The sequence below is a fragment of the Marmota marmota genome, unplaced genomic scaffold, assembly GCF_001458135.2.
Source record: "Marmota marmota marmota unplaced genomic scaffold, marMar, whole genome shotgun sequence".
Lineage (NCBI taxonomy): Eukaryota > Metazoa > Chordata > Mammalia > Rodentia > Sciuridae > Marmota > Marmota marmota.
This window is the reverse complement of record NW_025999944.1, coordinates 2,148,145-2,166,971: the sequence shown is the minus strand read 5'-3', so window position 1 is coordinate 2,166,971 and position 18,827 is coordinate 2,148,145. Positions and strand designations below refer to the sequence as shown.

The following is an 18,827-nucleotide window of genomic DNA, read 5'->3' as shown; positions in this document are numbered from 1 at the left end:
CAACGGTTCTGAACTTGTATGGCCACACACTGCTCTAGAGGAAGAACCCAACCTACTACCCTGTTTTTTTTTTTTTTTCAGAGAGAGAGAGAGAATTTTAATATTTATTTTTATTTTTCAGTTCTCGGCGGACACAACATCTTTGTTTGTATGTGGTGCTGAGGATCGAACCCGGGCCGCACGCATGCCAGGCGAGCGCGCTATCGCTTGAGCCACATCCCCAGCCCTATTACCCTGTTTTAATCCCTTTAAATTCTCAGGATGAGACCTCCTAGGGCTGCACTCCCTAGAAAAAAATATCTTGCTTTGGACTGAGTAGGAGCAGGATTTCTTGACTCTATGCCAGATCTTGAAGACTAAAGTGGGATCTGCTAGGGATCAGGGAGGGTGATAATAATAACATTTGCAGTCCAACTACATCTCTCCTTTCAGGTGAGTGTGTGATGCAGCTTTTGCTAGGGCCCTGCAAATGAGTCATCTAAGAGATTGATTAAAAAGTCATACACAAGGCTAAATTCACACCTGTTTTCTCTTCTTTGAGTTTCCTTACACAGCACTTGACAACCAGTACTGTCATTACCCAAAACAACACGAAGCTTTCCTTTCTACTGGTTCTGTTCTCCCGATGGCCTTTTCAAGCATATTCTCTCTTCCTGCTTCCCATGTAGGACAATGTGTGTGTGTGTGTGTAAATTTATTTTACTAATAAATATAAGTATAGCCAAACTCAGAATCCATTGAGGGATTGGTTACAGAACCCCCCTATAGACAGCAAAATCTATGAATGCTCAAGTTCTTTATCATGCTGTAATCCTAGTGACTCAGGAGGCTATGGCAGGAGGACTGCAAGTTCAGGCCAGCCTGGGCAAATTAGTGAGACATTCTCTTAAAATAAAAATAAAAAGGGATGGGATGCAGCTCGGTGATAGAGAACCCCTCAGTTCAGTCCCCAGTACTGGGGGATAAGGGCAGAGATGGGGTATAGTTCTTGCATATAACCTATACCTATCCTGCTATATACTTAAATATTATTATTATTATTTTTTAAGACAGGGTGTTGCTATATAACCCAGGCTTGCCTTGAATTACTGGCTCAAGTAATCCTGCCTCAGCCTCCTGAGTAGCTGGGACTATAAGTTTGTCAGAATACCCAGCATCTTCATATATACTTTAAATCACCTCTAGATTATCTGTAATATTCAATACAATATGAATGCTATGCAAATAATTGTTATACTATAGTGTTTAGGGAACACTGACCAAAAAAAGGTCAGTGCAGGAGCAAATATTTTTAATAGGCAGTTGGCTGAATCCACAGATGTGGAACTAGATGCAAAGGCTGTGTGTATAAATGTATGTGAATTGACTGTATGGGTAAGTGCACCCCCCACTCCCCAGTGTGTATTAATTCCCTCAACCCTTGTGACTAAATTCTCTTGGGATTTTACTCTGACATCATATATTATTTATATCTTTCAGATCTAAAACTAGTTATTTGTCCTTTCTGTACTTAGAAATGTATAGTTTTCTTTTTCACATACATTTGGTGACTATTTTCACAAACAATTTAGGTAAATTTTTTTTTTTTTTAACTAGGCAAAAAGTAGTCTTAAATTAGGGATCAAACAATGTATTAGTGGCTTTTTAAAGAGAAAAAAATTTCATTATTTTCTTGTGCAATACTAAGATTTAACATCTAATTATTTTCTCTTTCACCTCTTAGTCATGCCATATTTTGCTCATCCTGTGCCCTTGTCTCAAAATGGTCTCTTGCCTCATTGCAGTTCGACTGAACCTGCCAAACCCAGCCCAAGTCTTGCCCCTTAGTACTGAATCTTTGTCAACAAGCTCCTTGAGTTCTTAAGTTTTGGGGCATTTTTTAAAAAAACAAACTTATGCCAGGCACTTGCTAGTTATGAGTTACCAAAAAAATGAGTCTAAAGTATTCTGGGTTGGTTTCTTTTTTAATTTTATTTTTTTGTGGTGTTGGAGATCAAACCCAGAGCCTCATGGGTGCTATGCATGGGCTCAAGCACTGAGCCACATTCCTAGCTCTCTGAAAATGGAATATTTACACTAAAAAATCTGTTTGCTAGCACCCTCTTTACTCTTTGTAGATACTGAGTCACTTTGTCATCACTTCCTTGTATCTCCTAACATCCTAACTTAGCTTTCCTTAAAACTCATCTTATGCTTATTTGAGGCCATAATTATAGAGTGGCATTTATAGAGCCATTTAAAGCCATTACGATTATTGGCAGATTTAGAATAAGTAGAATAAGGAAACCCAGAGGGAACTAGTTCTGTTTTTCCTGGCTTTCTAATTTATCAAAGTTCTCACAGTCTAAATTTTTCATAAGTACTTTCTAAAAGATTTCATTGCTTTTTTTGTTGTTGTTCCTATCATACCCAGTGCCTAATAAACCTACTACCCAGTGCTCTGACGTCATGCCAAAGTTTTGCTGCTTTTCCTACATTCTCTAGCATAACAAGCAGTATGACATCATGTCTTTTGGTTAAAGAGTTTTAAGACTTAGGAGTGCAGGGAACACTTAAAAGTGTTTTATTGATAAGAAGAACATGGATTGAGTTCTAAGTATTTGTTAAGTGAATGAATGAACAAAATTAATATAAGAGTAGAATACAAAGAATACGAGGAGCAGAAAAGTTCTTTCCTCATTAGAGCAAACAGCAGTTAACATAATTCAGGAGGATGAGGATATGTCAGATGTGCTAAATGGAATTACCAATAGCAGAGCCTCAGATCAAGCAATTCTAAATATTAATGTGAAACTAGATTATAATCCCTCATTTTTGCATTACACCAAAATGATCTCTAGAAAGTACAAAGGCAATTGATTTGGCTACCAAAGCATGATAGGAACAACTCCTTAGAGTACCCAAACTATCTCTGCTTTAATTTTTTGGTTATGGAAAAGAATCTTATCTATAATTTGATCTCTTAAGTGGACTTGCTCACCAGAACACAGTCCTAGGGAGATGAACCACTCTTAGTTCTGAGCCACTCAGGTCTCAGCATAAAGGAGGTTTTGCTTGTCAACCAATATCCAGGGAATCTGGCTAGCACACATCAGTCTCTCAGAGGCTAGTCAACTCTGAATGAAATGCGACAAGAGTGTTAGGGATTGCAAGGCTGAATGAGCTGTGATGACTCAAATGCTGCAATTCTAAAAGAACTTGTTTTAAGGAGCCTCTTTCTTGGACCTATTTTAAAAATGTAACATAAGGAGAATTAGAGATGATTTAATTCAATTACTGCACTTAACAGGAAAGGAGACTGGGGTTCGGAGAGTCTGGATGACAGTGCCAAGAAGATGCAACAGTGGAGCTAAGGGCTAAAACACTGTTTCCTTCTGTTCAGTGGACCCCCCCTCCCCCGCTCTCACCAGAAAGGTGGAGTCTGCAGATAAATTAGGCTCAGATGATGTGTTCTGGTTCCTGAAAGGTGGTCATGGGAAGAAGGACTCTGGCAATTACTGAGCACCTACTATACCTCACACTGTTTTAAGGATGTCACTAATACTATTCAATTTAGTCCTAGCAAGAACTCTTATGAAGTTGCTAACACCATCTCTGAACAATAGAGTCTACAAGAAATAAATTTCTGTAGTTCTAAGAAGCAGATGTGAAATTAAATACTAGCCTCTTTTACTTCTAAACCCATACCCTAAAATTTTCTTCCCATTATATAATTTGACCTGATAAATTCCTCTGCAAACAGCCAAGGAGTGTCAGAGCAAAGGAACATATATATTTTCTTCCTTTGGGTATTGGGGATTTAATCCAGAAGTGCTGTAGTTGCTGAGGCTGGCCTTGAACTTATGATCCTCCTGTCTCAGCCTCCCTGGAGCTGCTGGGATTACAGGCATGCATCACCACGTTCAGCAAGGAGGAACATCAATTTTAATATGCATATATTTAAAAAATTAAAAATCTTCTATAAGGTATGAACCTTCACTTTAAATTCAATACTTATGAGAGAATTTCCTTAATGCTTATAAGAGGATTATGACAATATCTTTTAATGATTTACTTTTATTATTACTGTGAATTTCTGGTCTTATTAAAAATGCTACCCTTATATAAAAATATTAGAGGCTAGATTAATTTTCTTAAGTAGAATATTTTGTTTTAAAATTTCCCATCAAAAGCCTAAATTTTAAAGTGAGTATCGGCAAGTCAGAGAGTAAAAAATTATATTGCAAGGGATTTTCCTTCTCTTTAAAAATCTCTCTTTTTTTCAGGAAGAGTGTCAAAACTAGGAAGAAGGACAGTTAACTTATTTGAAATAAATCTCAAGAAAGTAGTGTCAACTGAGGCAGGAAGTCATACAACTGCCAAAAAGCAGGAGTAATCATATTTTTTTTTATATATATACATACTTATAATAAATCAAGTGCTAATTCAAACTCACTTTGAATGATTCAAGGGAATTTGTCAAATTCTTTTGACCAATAAGCTTGAAGTATTTTAATTTATGTTTTCTTTAGTTGATGGTCTTATTTGTAACTCAAGCTACTAAGATGCATTAATTTTAGGCACTTGACCAAGATCTACTTTGAGAGTGCCCAAGTAAGTTTTAAGTCTATGTAAAACCAAGGGGCTTAAGTCTCAAAACCAGTTTACAAAGGATCTGCTTGAATCATGTAGGATTTTATTTTCTGTATGGGCCAACAATTTTAAAAGATTTTTAAAAATCACATGGAATGCATCCAGATTTTGAACTTCTCTTAAAAAAATAATTAAAAAAAAGATTTAGTGGCCACTGTCTCAAACCACAATAAGCTGAAGCTGTGCTGAGCTGCCCCTGTAAAAGGATGTGGTCACCAGTCCTGTCCCCACCAGGCCATCTCATATATTCTAGCCCTGCAGCATGTGAATCTGTGACCTCTGTTTTAGAGCAACTGGGCAGGGAAAGTGCAAGAATTTAGGGGGAAAAAGAATAAAAAAAAAAAATAGAGAAGACAAGGCCTATATCACCTAGGAAAATTTTTCAATGAGCTAGACTGCAAGGAATGTTTTTCAGTATTTTGGGACACTAGGTATCAACTGGCCTGTCAGAGGAAAAAACCTAAAGGTGATGTCAGTCTTTCAATATAATGGTGCCCCAATTAAGTACCTTTTAGTATGCTGGCCCAAGGTTAAATTCAAAAGAACTCCTTTTTTTTTTTTTTTTTCCAGATGCCAATTAAAGAATAAATAGCTGTTCAAACTCTTGTACCAATTCTAATATTTATGCTAGGTTTATCCAGAGGGGAAACAAAAAACAAAGAATAAAACTTCCTTGGTATGTCTAACACCTAAGCATATTCTTTCTGTCAATTAGACTCTTCTTTCTCTATCAATAACTAAGCCTCAAATTATGCTCAAAAGCTAAAACATAATACCTGACCAGGGTCAAAATGAAAGACGGTCTTTTTCATCAGTACATGTTTTTTTTTTTTTTTTAATATTTATTTTTCAGTTGGACACAATATCATCTTATTTATTTATTTTTATGTGGTGCTGAGGATAGAACCCAGGGCCTTGCACGTGCTAGGAGAGTACTCTACCGCTGAGCCACAACCCCAGCCCTCAATACTACATGTTATTCTCCTTGCTATTCTACCAATTTAGCTTTTGGTTCCTAATTTTTGCCCGTTGTGTGGCAAGATGGGAAATCTCAAGGTTTTAATTTAATCAACACTTTCTTTTAAAAAGGAGGATTACCTAAACACTTTATGAGATCTTTCAGGATCCTACCCTAGCTCTGTTCTCCTTTAAATTCCATTCACATTCTCCCCAATACATTATGACATTTCTTTGGTGAGTCAGTTATTTTCTTACAGTTTACAAAGAATGAGAGGCAAAGGAAAACTGCCAAGGACTGTGCCCAAGGTCACAGAAGAGGAGGCAAATAAGGACTTGGGGCTGAGAGTTAGTCCAAGGTTTGGAAAGTCAGGAAATACTGACCTTGGAATATTACTTCTGGTGTGCCAAAACTATTTGCGGCTGAATACTACAAAGAGCATAAACTTAAGAGGAGGAAGCAGGGGAAGCCAAAGCATATGTGTCCTATGAGGGAAAAAACAAAGTCCTGAGGTTTCTAAGAAGGGAGGTGTATGGAAATGGGGTCTTATGTGTGTGGGAGAGGGAAAGAAAAGAGGGAAGGAAGGTGACAAAGTGAGTGGTGGCAGAAAAGGGAGCTGAGAATGAGGAGGAGGAGGAGGAGGAGGAGGAGGAGGAGGAGAGGGTCCAAGGACCCTGCTGGGAGAGCTGTCCGATCAAGAAAGCCATTCAAATATGAGCCATCCAGCCAAGGCAAGGCCACTCACACAACAACCCTAAAGAGGGAACACAAAAAAGACTCAGAAAACATGTACTCCTCCACCCATGGCATTTAGAGATAACACACACAAGGTGACAGCCAGCACACGGGCACAAAGAATGGATCAGAAAAGAGGTGAGAAGTGTGACTCTGCGGCCACAGATGAGAACCCAGATCTTGCTACACACAGATGGGGTGACCTTGGACAAGTTACTGAAACTCTTTGTGCCATGTGTGTCTTCTGCTAGATGGCAGTAACACCGCTACTCACCTCAGAGGGTTGCTAAAGGATTACACAAATATCACACTTAGAGTAGTCACAACAAGTGCTGCTTAAATAAGTAATGAGTACAAAGAAACGCACAGAGGAGACTCATATTCAAACTCTGAAAAGACCCAACAGAAAACAAAGCATATTTTTCTAGCTACATATACATGTTTTTATAAAATAAGATTGGCAAGAACTAAAATGTTCTAAATCTGATAAGCAGGTGGCTACCAATATCACTGAAATTAGTGTCAAGATAGCTAGAAAAAAGTAGGAGTGTATGGAACATGTCTAGTCCAAAGATTAAGTTAAACTTCAGGCTCTTTATGCTCAGACCAGAAGGTTGGGTCTGCTGTGGTACAGGTAGGGAGGTGAAGGCAGCAGTTGCTAGGGTAAGAGAAAGTCCAGTATGGTAAGATAGACAGCTGCCTCCTTGGTCACCTATGGTATTTTTATTTACTTCACCCTTTATAATCTGGTTTCTGGTTCTAGCGCTCTATGGCAATTATACTCTCTGGGATTGCCAATGGCTTCCCAATCTCCATTCTACTTGGTGTTTCTGCAGATCTGAGACAACTCAGTTCTCTTCTTACGTCCCTCATCACTACTCTGTAGCCTGCTGTACACTTCTTCTCAATCCTACTTCATAAGCTTCTTGAAAGCTTGAGTCTTCCTCTTCTCATTCATAGCTACTACCTTAGTTTAGGCCTTTGTCATCTCCCTGGGTTTCTGAAACAGTCCCATTGCTGGTCTCCTTTTCCCACCTCTGCATTCCCACCCACCCTCCATGCTACTTCCAGAGTTCCTTTCCCAAACATAAATTGGCCATGTCATTCTCCTTAAAAACCTCTGCTGGAAAAACCACACATTCTCAACAATGTAAAATTCAGGTCTCACATAAGAGCCTGTATTCTCTCTCCCCAGCTTTCCTTCTACTTTCATCTTCCACCTCTCTATCAGTTTTAATCCACACTGAACTCTCAGTGTCCTCTGAAGACACTGTCCCATGACACCACGCCTGGGCCCTGCTAAACTTTTTTTTTTTTTTTTTTTTAATGTGAAAAAGTCCTTTTTTCCTTCTCTAGATCCATCTTAATGTCATTCCCTAAGGAATGCCCATAGCTTCCTTAGGTAGCAAGAGTTCCTCATTTTTGAGTGCTAACAGTAGTACTGCAAGATTTTAACTGACCTTTTGAAACATCCGATTTTTCCATTAAACCTGAATACCTCAAAGAGAGAGTCCAAGGTTCCTTAACAATCCCATATCCAGCACAGGGCCTTATAAGCTGAATCAAATGTAATCCTTTCATATAATATGAAGAATCTTTAAATTCTAACATGATCAATGCTTTAGCACAATGACTAAGCAAATGAAACAACTGGGTAAAGCATAGGGCTCCACAGTCCACGGGAAGTCCTCACCGCTGTATGTCCTTATTCTTCCACAAGGAGGCAGACTGAGCCTTTGGCACTCTTTCAATGAAATTCACCAGCTCTTCCATGAGAAGCCTGAGTTTAAACAAAATGGGTGAAAAAATTAGATAAACACCTTGATCTACACTGTAACCAGGAGAAATGGACTTGCCCACCTTCTCTATCCTACTTTATTACTTCCTCTCTGTTCAAATAAGCTTAGGTACCATTTTATATGGTTTAACAAAAATGCAACTTTCTCACTGAAAAATGTCAAAAATTCTGAATTTAAATGATTTAGTCCACCTTTAAAGCAAGCCTGATTTTTTTTATCTCTAAAAATTGATATATATATATATGTGTGTGTGTGTGTGTGTGTGTGTATATATATATATATACACACACATATAAGTTTATTTTAACTAATTCTAAGATTCCTACCTTTATATTACTAAATGAGAAGAATTTATATGACTGTGAAGTATTGATCTTAGTAGCAGCAGGGTGGGGACAAGATTACTTTTTAAAAAAGACAATATCAAATAGACATTTTAAGCTGATAAATGAAGTTGGCATGTTTTAAGAATTAGCAAAATTCCAATGGGATAATATTCCAAGGACTAAATCCCAAAAATTTAACTAAAGGATAAGGAAAAGCATAGATCTCTGAGATAAGGAGATGGAACACTACAGAATTATAGTCGAGAGAAACTAAGAAATGCCACATTCAACTGAATCAAGGGTACACACACCCTGGGGATTCATGGCAGAGAACTGTTAGAATTCTTAAGGGCTAGAGGATGACCAGAAAGCTATAAACACACTATCAACCTCTTGAGTCCTTGTTTATAACCTAACATAGATCCATATTGATTTAAATCTTCTCCAAATCAACATATAAATTTATTAGCACCTGAAAGCTGAACAACTTCATCTCATTTCCATTTATTTACTTAATCCTAATACCATCTCCTCCTCTTCCCCTTTCCCATCCCAGTATTTGGGGATTAAACTCAGGAGCACTCTACCATAAGTTACATCCTCAGTCCCTTTTTAAATTCTGAGGCAGGGTCTTGAACCAATTGCTAAGGTTGACTTCCAACTTGTGATCCTCCTGCCTCAGCCTCCCAGGTAGCTGGGATTGTGGACATGCATCATGGTGCCCATTCCTCTTTCTATCTTGAAGGAGCAGTACTAGTTCCAGCATCCCAACATCTAGGATTTAGGATTGTTATTCTGGCTGAGCTTTCATAAGAATACTCTGGGATAGCCAGCCTCATATTTTAACTTCTTCAGACTAGACTTTTAACATTTTTTTGCTTTTCATCTCACTGAAACTGCTTCATCCCTGAGGTTTACTTTCCTATATAATGGCCCCTCCTTGGATCCCTTATGGTTTTCTGTGCATACTGCAGGCAATGTGGTTTCACACACAAGACTGTTTCATTTCCAATCATTTCATATTGTTGAACATCTGCAAGACACTAGAATCCAATCTAAGAATCTATATCATCTCTGAATTTGGTATCTTGGGTCCCAACAGTTTTCTATCAATTTTATTAATTTATTTCAAAACAATAATTAAGACGACTTTTTTCTGGGGTAATTTTCTTGACACTTTTTTTCCTCACTAAATGGTACTATGGTTACTTGCAGCAAATACCTACAGGTGAGGTCTGGTGGGGGCAGAGAGAGGGACAGCAGAGTCCTCTTGGAGACAAAGGAAGACTACACAGTCTTAACTCCTTTGAGTGCTGTTTCTCTCTGATACCAGCAAGAACATTTTAACCATCTAATTACTTATGTATCCCCTGTCTTCTTTAGGCCGTCTCTATTTATAGTCTGCAATAAACCATAAAAGGGGAATATTTTGAAAGCCAAGTAATAAAATTTGTTTTCCTTCTTTATTTAAATATATTAAGTTACTTTCTCTGAAGTTCTTTGCATTGCATCTTTGTGGCATTTTCTTAAACACTACCTCTCCCAATTAGTAGCATCTGCAGAGGAGCTATCTTCACAAACTCCTTTGAGTTTATTGAAAACAGAAATGAAAAAAAAAAAAAAAAAAAAAACAACAAAAGCCAAACCAACACAAAACCAAAAAACACAAGACTAATGGGACTACCCACAGCATCATTCTCTAGGCACTTCCAATGAACAGACCTGTAGAAAGTTGCCCACTCTGTCCTGTTTTTTGGTGAATTGCTCAGAAGTAAATAATAAACACTTCTGGCACCACACTCCACTGTACAGTCACCACTGAGAGGAGGTCTGCAGCCACACCCAAGGGGATAAGAATAACGCTCTCACCTGCCGATCTGAACGGTGGGCTCTGTGGCATACACTGTGCCTGTGAATCCGGTATGCTCAGTGATGTAGGGCAGTGCCATCATGCAGTGATAGTTTGAGATGAGAATCACATCTACTGTAGACAGGTCTATTAGCTCAGTCTGAAAAGAAAGGGATGATAGGTATCTATGCAGGACACATAGATCAACATGATGTGACTGAAAAATGATGCTGTCAGAATGCAGAAGAGTAGTTTTTGTACTTTAGAATAATGAGGCCTTTCCCACAACACTGCTGTTCTCTCATTGTAGGCTATTTCCTAATAGACATTAAGCAGTGTTATAGGACAACTAACAATGGGAATGCAGCCAGTCCACCAGCAGCACCATGATTTTACCAGAACAAAGTTCTGGAGACAGATGACAAGACACTGCAACAGCGGTGGCAAGAGGTATCAGGTAACCTGAAGCAGAGAGAGCACAATATAAGCTCTAAGGGCTTATTGGCAAATAGTGCACCATGGCTACAGGTAATGGGAAACAGCAAGCAGAAACCTGCTCTTCAGAAGTCAAATACAGAGACAACTGGCTTTTGTTTTTTGAGGCAATTTTGACCACTAGTTCTGTACACAGGGGAGCAGGGGGGAAAAAAAAGAAACAGTAGTTAAAGAATTCTATCCTAATTCTCACATTCTCTTCTAATCTTTACCTAAACCTGCTCTTTAAGTCCATAATTAAGTTTACATGAAACAAAAAGGAACAGCAGGCAAGGAAAATGCTCTCCAAGTTAGGTAAATTCTAAAGAAATTCTTATAGAAGAAGGAAATTTTCTCCTATAAATTCAAGTCCTACTTGTTGAGACTCAGTTCTCTTTTTCCAGTTGGCTGTCCTGATGTGCCTGGATCAAAGAATTCACTTGCTTCTCAGAACTCCCACAGCACTTGATGTGTAGTCCTCTTGTGACAGGATTCTGTACAATGGCACGTCAGAGTAGCAACTTGTCCTGAGTCTGTCCCCTCCCACCTGTGGTAAGCAATACACAACAGGCCTCCAACAGGCCCTTCTCTGTGAGGAGCACTGGCTGTGGGGAAAGTGAGGTGCTGTGGCTCAAGACATCGTCATGTTGCCTTAGAAACCAGACAGCACACCAAGGACAAGCACAGCCATGACTATAAATGTGCTTCAGTTAGGAGAACAGGTTGTTGATCTAATATGTCTCCCATGGAGGAGAAAGACCAAAGATCTATGACACAAGCAAATGACAAGGGGCAGTGTGCCATTTTGGCTATGGGTATTTTCTGGCTGAATGACTTTACATATAAAATAAGTTAATTTAATAAAGCTGCTGAGGCATCATGGGCTCCTGAGGATAGCAAGTGAGTACAGGTCATATGCGCCTCAAGGCTAGGACAATGACATTTATGTGAATAACATGCTAATGACAATAACAGCCAAGGAATATCACCCTGAACTCCACACTGTGCGCTGCACCTGCAAGACAACATCCTTATCCTATGATGAAGGATCACATAATACCTCACTAGTTTTCTTCTGCACTATCTCTCTGGAATTATTTTTAAGCAAATAAGGAAATTAAGACAGCATCAGAGTGACAGATACAGAAGGCAAATGACAGGAATGCCAGTTGAAACAATAATAAAGCTCAAAAGTATTATTATCTTCCCTCATGTATACAGAAACTGGGTGAAAAGAACCTCAAATTTTTCTTTAATATATAAAAATCAGCCCAGAGTCTAGAATTATGAGAAATTTTGTGAGGATAGTTAGAATAAAAAATATATATATTTATTTTGTGTGTGTGTGTGTGTGTGTGTGTGTGTGTGTGTATAAAAAGAATTTGAGCTTTAGGGGGTCACTGGGGTTGTAGCTCAGCAGTAGAGCATTTGCCTAGCATGTGTGAGGCACTGAGTTCGATCCCCAGCACCACATAAAAATAAATAAAAAATTTATTGTGCCCAACTAAAAAAAAAAGAATGCAGGCTTAATTAGCCATTTTCCCTAAGAAATGAATTTACCATCCAAACCAAATTTATGAATTCTATTTATTTACATTTTTGTTATTTACATATTTTTTACATATTTATTTATTTACATATTTATGTACATATTTTCACTCAGTGGAATTCAACCTTAACCTTATAACTTAATCCAATCTTAGAACTGTGTGTGAAATCATTTGGGGTTCTACAAACTGAAAAATCAGTTATTATCCATTGGTTATTCCCTACACTGCACTAGACCATAACATAGGTTGAGGGGATACAGAGATAATGTTTCAGGTAGCTGCACTAGATTATAAACTTCATGAGGACTGGGCTTGGGTCTGCTGGACTTACCCACAAGCCCACAAAGACTAAACTGTCATCAGTGCCCCACTCCTACTTCTACTCTTATTTTCACTCAGTCCTACTATGGCCTGGCACTACCTTAAAATAGTAATTATTAGTCATTTGCACCAGATAATTTTGCTTGAAAAGCATCATATGGCTTTAGAACCCTAACTATATCAGTATCGCTTTAGCTCGGCAAAGGTCAGCTGTGAAATGATACTCATCTAATTTAAAAATTGAGTATTTTATAGAGCAAGTCAGAAAGTCCTCGGAGCACCAATTCATATGTTCCACATTATTGTCCATAAACTGAAGGTTGCAGTAGTCAGGGCCACCTGTGGTACGCTGAAAATAAATGTAGCACCTGGAATCAGGAACCTTTAAACAGATGGGGAACTGTCCCACCAATTCCTTAAGTGACAAACATGAATGACAAAAAGATTTTAACAGCAGTAATGGAGGGTTCAAGATTCTTAACTGTCTGCCTTTATTCTTATCAGCATATCTCAAACTTCCTGCCTTACCTGTCACCTTCCATTACCTTGTGCTCTTTTTCTTTTGCTCTGGTAACCCCAAAAGATGCACGCACACATACTTCAAAGAAAGAAAAAAGTTCATCTACAGGGATCAAACAAAAGTGTAAAAATGTAAAGAGTTGGAGGAAGAAAAGATAAAAATAAGGGAAGCTGCACTTCATACTGTCTTTTCTCTTTGACCCTTAAGTGTGAATGTGCTTTCCACACTCACAGTACTCACTAGGCATGTGGAAATAAAAGGATGACTGCTTCTCACTGATATCATCAGGAACTCTGGGGAAACCACTGGCCTCCCTACACTTCACCTATCCATTGAGAACTTCATGGAAGTTTCTCTGGAATCAGACCTGTCAGCTGAGATTAGTTACCTCAAAAACTAATGGAAACTGTCTCAGTTTTCTTTGAAAGGGTGAAATTGGTCCCAAACCCTAACAAGTTTCATTGTGATAATAATGTAAGCATCAGATATCCATCACTCAGTTCAGAATTCATGAATTTCAAGTAATATTCAATATATTTTAAGTCAGCAAGAATTTTTACAGTTTACTGGCATTGGTGGGATAACAGCAACCCTCAAGTACCCACTGTAAGCAAGACTATGAAAAGTACGGTTTAATCTAAGCACACAGGCATTATAATTACAAAACTGAAAAGCTTGAGTTAATTCCTTACCTAACTCAAAACTATGCCCTGAAAGAATCAATGGGGATTATAGAAAGTTATAAATAGGAAGAAGACAGTGACTTAAATGATTTATAGTCAATATAAAAAGCTCCTAAATAATATTTTAGCTTATAACAATGTGCTGGGAAAAACAGATTCATTTCAATTTGAAAATAGAAAGCTAAGCCCCTTAAAACTATGTCTTGGCTTCACTGTGAGAGATTACATGATATGCTGTTTCTACATTAAGATTCCTTTTCATCTTACCTCTGGTAAACAGAATTCAGGCACAGAATCCACAAACACATGACCTGAGCACTCCTTCAGCTCCTAGAAGAGATAAAGAGGAAATACTAGGAAGAGATATCCTATACAGTATCAAAGAAATAACATCTTCAACCAAACTGTGAAGGTGGGAGGTTATTTAGGCTAACTGTTCCCTGTTTAGTTAGATTCAGGTAGGCCTAGAATCTTATTGAGGGCAAAAAGGCTGCTTGGTGGCAGATTCAGAATTCCCATACATACTACTTGATGCCTCTTCAAGGAAGCCAGGCAGGAATCCATGCTGTTTCTATAACCCTGATCCAGTGGTTTCCAATAGTTATGAAGTCCACGCCAACAACATTAGAGTTATCTGGAGACACTGATGAAATGAAAACTACTTGGGCCCTAGCTAAGAACTAAGGAATCAGAAACTGGGGATAAGGACATGGAATCTGTATTTATGATAAGTACCTCCAGTGATTCTGCTATGCAATCAGGTTAGGAGTCATGGCTCTAGACAAATTACTGAGAGCCTTTTCTACACTTACCAAGGGTTGCGGGGAAAAGGGCAAATAAGGCAGGAAGATCAAAGGTAGGGAAAAACTGTGAATGTAATGCTCATCTCTGTAAACATATCCTTTATTTGGGATTATAAACTAAATATATTTATTCAAAAGAAAAAAGTATACGCATAAAGGAACAGAATATAACTCCCCACTGAATTCATGACAATCATACTTAATATGCCCATGAGACAGTATGAATTCTTCCAAAGGCCATCCCTGAGAAAAGGACTGGAGAACAAGTAGTTTACATGTGGTTGCTGTTTTTCCAGTACCTCCCACATAAATGAGGAAGTGATCAACAGGAAGAAAGGTAGCTGATAATGGATGTTATTGACATACCACTTCGGAAAACTAGAACTTATTCTCAGGGGAAACTCTGAGAAATGATACAAAAATACATTTCAGTATTATTTATTTACCAACTCCTGCATAATGTGCAGTTTTACAAAAAAATTATCAGGCAAAGCCACATGGATACCAGCAGCTGGAATTATGCCGGAACACACTGAAATGGAAAGGCTTAAGGGATACAGGGCCACCAACAGGGTCTGCTCCCATGCCTCCAGAAGGCCACCAGAGTTTTCTTTCCTCAGTGACACTTTAAACAAGTTTATGGTAGATTTTTTGTATCATCAAGGTTAATGCTATCTATGACTTTACAACAAAACAGAATTTGGTTGATAGTACCCTTTGATCTTTCCAGAAGGGAAAAATAGTTAATAGTTTCATTCCTTTGTGTTTTCATTAGTCATTAAACATATATTTCTATATTTTCAAATACACATGTATCTAAATTTATAAATCAGAGTCTGAATGATGATTTTACTCTAAATCTTTACTTGAAAATAGGGCATTAATTTTATTACTGTCCTTCCAAAGTTTACAAATCTCATATCAGAAACTTCTTCCCCTTGTTTGCTGTTTCCTCTCCTTCTATGAGTACCACATAAGTCATGAGTATTGATTTAACTATGGATAGGCTGAGTCAAAAACAGTTAGTTACAATGTACCTGCCAGTTAAAAACAAATAAGCAATTATGTTTAATGGGAGAAGACTCCCAACTCTCTTAGGATGAGGTTAAAAACAATTAAAGACAAACCATGGGAAATTTCAAAGCTTTGCTAACCTTAAACTGGCTATGTAATCTTCCTCCCCCAAAGGCATGTCTCTGGGAGGCACTCATTCTTCCTGGCCTGCAGAAGCATATTTACCATTCCAAACACTTACAATGTCACTGTATCTTATTCATCACTCCCTTCTAATGAAATACTTCACATACACATGCAAGTCATTTCGCTCACAATGCAGCGGTAATGGGATGCTTCTGAGCATTTTTCAGGGAACAATGATTTATAGCCAGTAGGAGACTCGGGCTGAAATCAGGTACACAGGTTTCTGAATGTCGCATAATTTTATAGTCAGCTATAAGAGAGAAATCTGGTTTTGAATTATGCATTGGCTTACACTTGGTGTGGGGGGGTGCAATTATAGTAGTTAATTCTTTAAAAAAGGAATTTATTATAAATATCTGATATAAGAAAAAAATGTCTTATTCAGATGAATCATGTTAAGGATCTTAAAGTCATTCAGTTTTTCAATTGTAAAATTACAAGAGGAAAATGATTTAGAGGACCAAGAAAAGAACTGGAGAAGCCTTACAATTTTTAACTTTCCTGTATCTCTGATTCTTCTTTATACAAACTATAAGTATATTATAGTTTTAAGACTTTTTGTAGCTTTGGTCTTGTATTTAATCAGTTGATGAACTCTTTAATAAATATAATCTTTGAAACTCTAATCACAATTATAGGAATAACAGTTTTCTTTCTGTGACAATACTTTTTTTTTTTTGGGGGGGGGGGTTTACCAGGAATTGAACCTGGGGCATTTTACTACTGAATCATATCCTCATTTATTTTTTATTTTGAGACAGGGTCTAAGTTGCTAAGTTGCAGAGGCTGGCTTTGAACTTGCCATCCTCCTATTGCTGGGATGCAGTTGTAGTACTTAGATTTTTACACATGCACCAATTTGATCTGAAGCTGAACACTGAGATTTCTTTAAAAAGCAGTTAAAAACAATAATTACTACAGACCTCAGTGAGGACTGTGGGTTATTTTGTGGGAGAATACACAAGAAAATTGAAAAGGATCCTGTAAGTCACATTACAACAGATTGGTTCAGGTATGATAAGATGGCTTTCCACGGGGTACAGATAGATTTCAGATTTCTGTCTGGGGCATTACCTTGTCCAAGAAAGCATTTCCATCCTTCAGGGACCAGCCAGGAAGATTAGATAGCCTGGGACTGCAAGACAAAAATTAAATTATCCTAAATAGATTATAATCCTCAGTGATTTCATAGTGACTACACTGTCCCCATAAAATTAAAAACAGTTTGAAATTACTGGCAGTAATGCTCACCCACAACAAAAAGATGAGAAATAACCATGTTTTATTAAGTTCAAGAATTATGTGGCAATAGAATATTAGAAGGTCAAACAGTTTACTACAAAATTAGGAAAATTAAAAAGAATGTTATGCAGAAAAATAAAGAAAAAAGACAAATGAGGTATTAGTGTTTGGTAGTTTTGCAATTGCTCCCCAACTTTACCTTGTCTTACTACTTAATGACAATCCTGAGTGGAGGGCGAATGGGTAGCATCCCAATGTAGATGAGAAGGCAGGCGTGGGTTACTGAATATGGAAATGGATTCTAGTTAAATCCACACTCTGGATTTAATGCTGACAAGTGGATTAGTCACTTGTCACCTATGGCTTGAGTTTCCAATTACAGAAAATGAAGCTAGTTTTCCCAAGCGTGATAAAATGACACCCTGACTGCTATTTCACCTGGGTGAAGAGTTTCTACAAGGTAAGATTAACTTCATGTATGTTATATTAAGAAGCCTGGATTAAAAAAACATTAACTTCTGGTAAACTGTGTTCTACCAGTTGTGTAGAGAATTATACCAAAGCTAAAATTATCAATAATTCAGGAGAGAAAACAATTACTATGGTAGGGCAAAAAACTTAAAGACCAAAGAGATGTGGTAAGAAAAAGAACACCAAGAGTATGAGTAGGAAGGTGAGAGGCTTTCCGTTCTTCACCCCAAGGTTAATGTCTAAAATGAAAATCAAGGGCAAAGTAAGGGTATGAGAGTAAAAGGACTCTCATTAGAAACCAACTATTTGCACAGTCCTTCACTCTCTTCCCCAAATAATTTTATCAGATTCTGGTTTCCTACTCAAGCAAAATCATAGATATGTAAATATTTTTCAATCTTCTAGTAAAGATTAAAAATCTGAATAAAGGTTAGACATGGTGCTGCCTCATGCCTGCTACTTGTGAGTGCCAGGCAGGAGGATCCCAAGTTTCAGGCCAGCCTGGGTAACTTAGGGAGAATGTCTCAAAATAAAAAAACTTTAAAAAGGGCTGGTATGTCACTCAGATGTTGCTCAGGACGTAGCAGACCCTGGGTTCAATCCCTAGTAATCTAAATCCAAAACAAAGAAAATATAATCTGAATAAAATATATGCACATTTAATCTTAGGAAAAAAAACCTGAGAATTTGGGGAGTAACTTTTAATTTTGACATTAATCCCAAACTTACAGAAAAGTTATAAGAAGATAAGTACAATGAACTCCCATATACATTTTATCTTGGTTAACTGTTTACATTTTGCCTTTATTAATCCAAAAGTGAGAATTTTAAATTTTGTACTTGAGAGTGAAAAATCACTAAGTGGGAGAATCAAATTTGTTTAGTTTAAATAATATCTGATAAATGTCTTTCTTTCATTTGGGAAAACTCTGGGAGTTTTCTGCTTTAACCTCTCAGAAAAATATTCTATTACCATTACCTTTCATGATTCCCATCTCATTTCGGAATAGTCAACGGTGTTGTTACTTGTAAATGTCTTATTTCTTGAAAAATATATTTATTATCAGATCAGATTTAAAAAGCAAGCCTTCTAATAAAAGTGTAATCACAAGATAATGTGGTCACTATTCTCATTTCATTCACTCTAAAACAAGGCTGTAAACATCCCCTCCTCTTTACAAAGATAACAGGAGCAAAGGAAGTACAGTCTGTCTGTCCTCATCTCTCTGCTCCACCCCCAACCCCCCCTCTTTCTCCCCCCCCC

General features: G+C 37.6%; 1 protein-coding gene across 1 annotated transcript in view; it reads right to left on the bottom strand.

Annotated features, from left to right (window-relative positions):
• The window catches only part of Ints9 (integrator complex subunit 9), an 87,658-nt gene that overhangs the window by 41,164 nt on the left and 27,667 nt on the right, over window positions 1-18,827 (bottom strand). The window contains exons 3-6 of the mRNA XM_015499425.2: window positions 16,925-16,985; window positions 14,115-14,177; window positions 10,320-10,459; window positions 8,019-8,105 (exon numbers count right to left, since the gene is read on the bottom strand). Of these exons, the coding sequence (XP_015354911.1) occupies window positions 8,019-8,105; window positions 10,320-10,459; window positions 14,115-14,177; window positions 16,925-16,985 (351 nt within the window). The remainder of the gene's footprint in view (window positions 1-8,018; window positions 8,106-10,319; window positions 10,460-14,114; window positions 14,178-16,924; window positions 16,986-18,827) is intronic.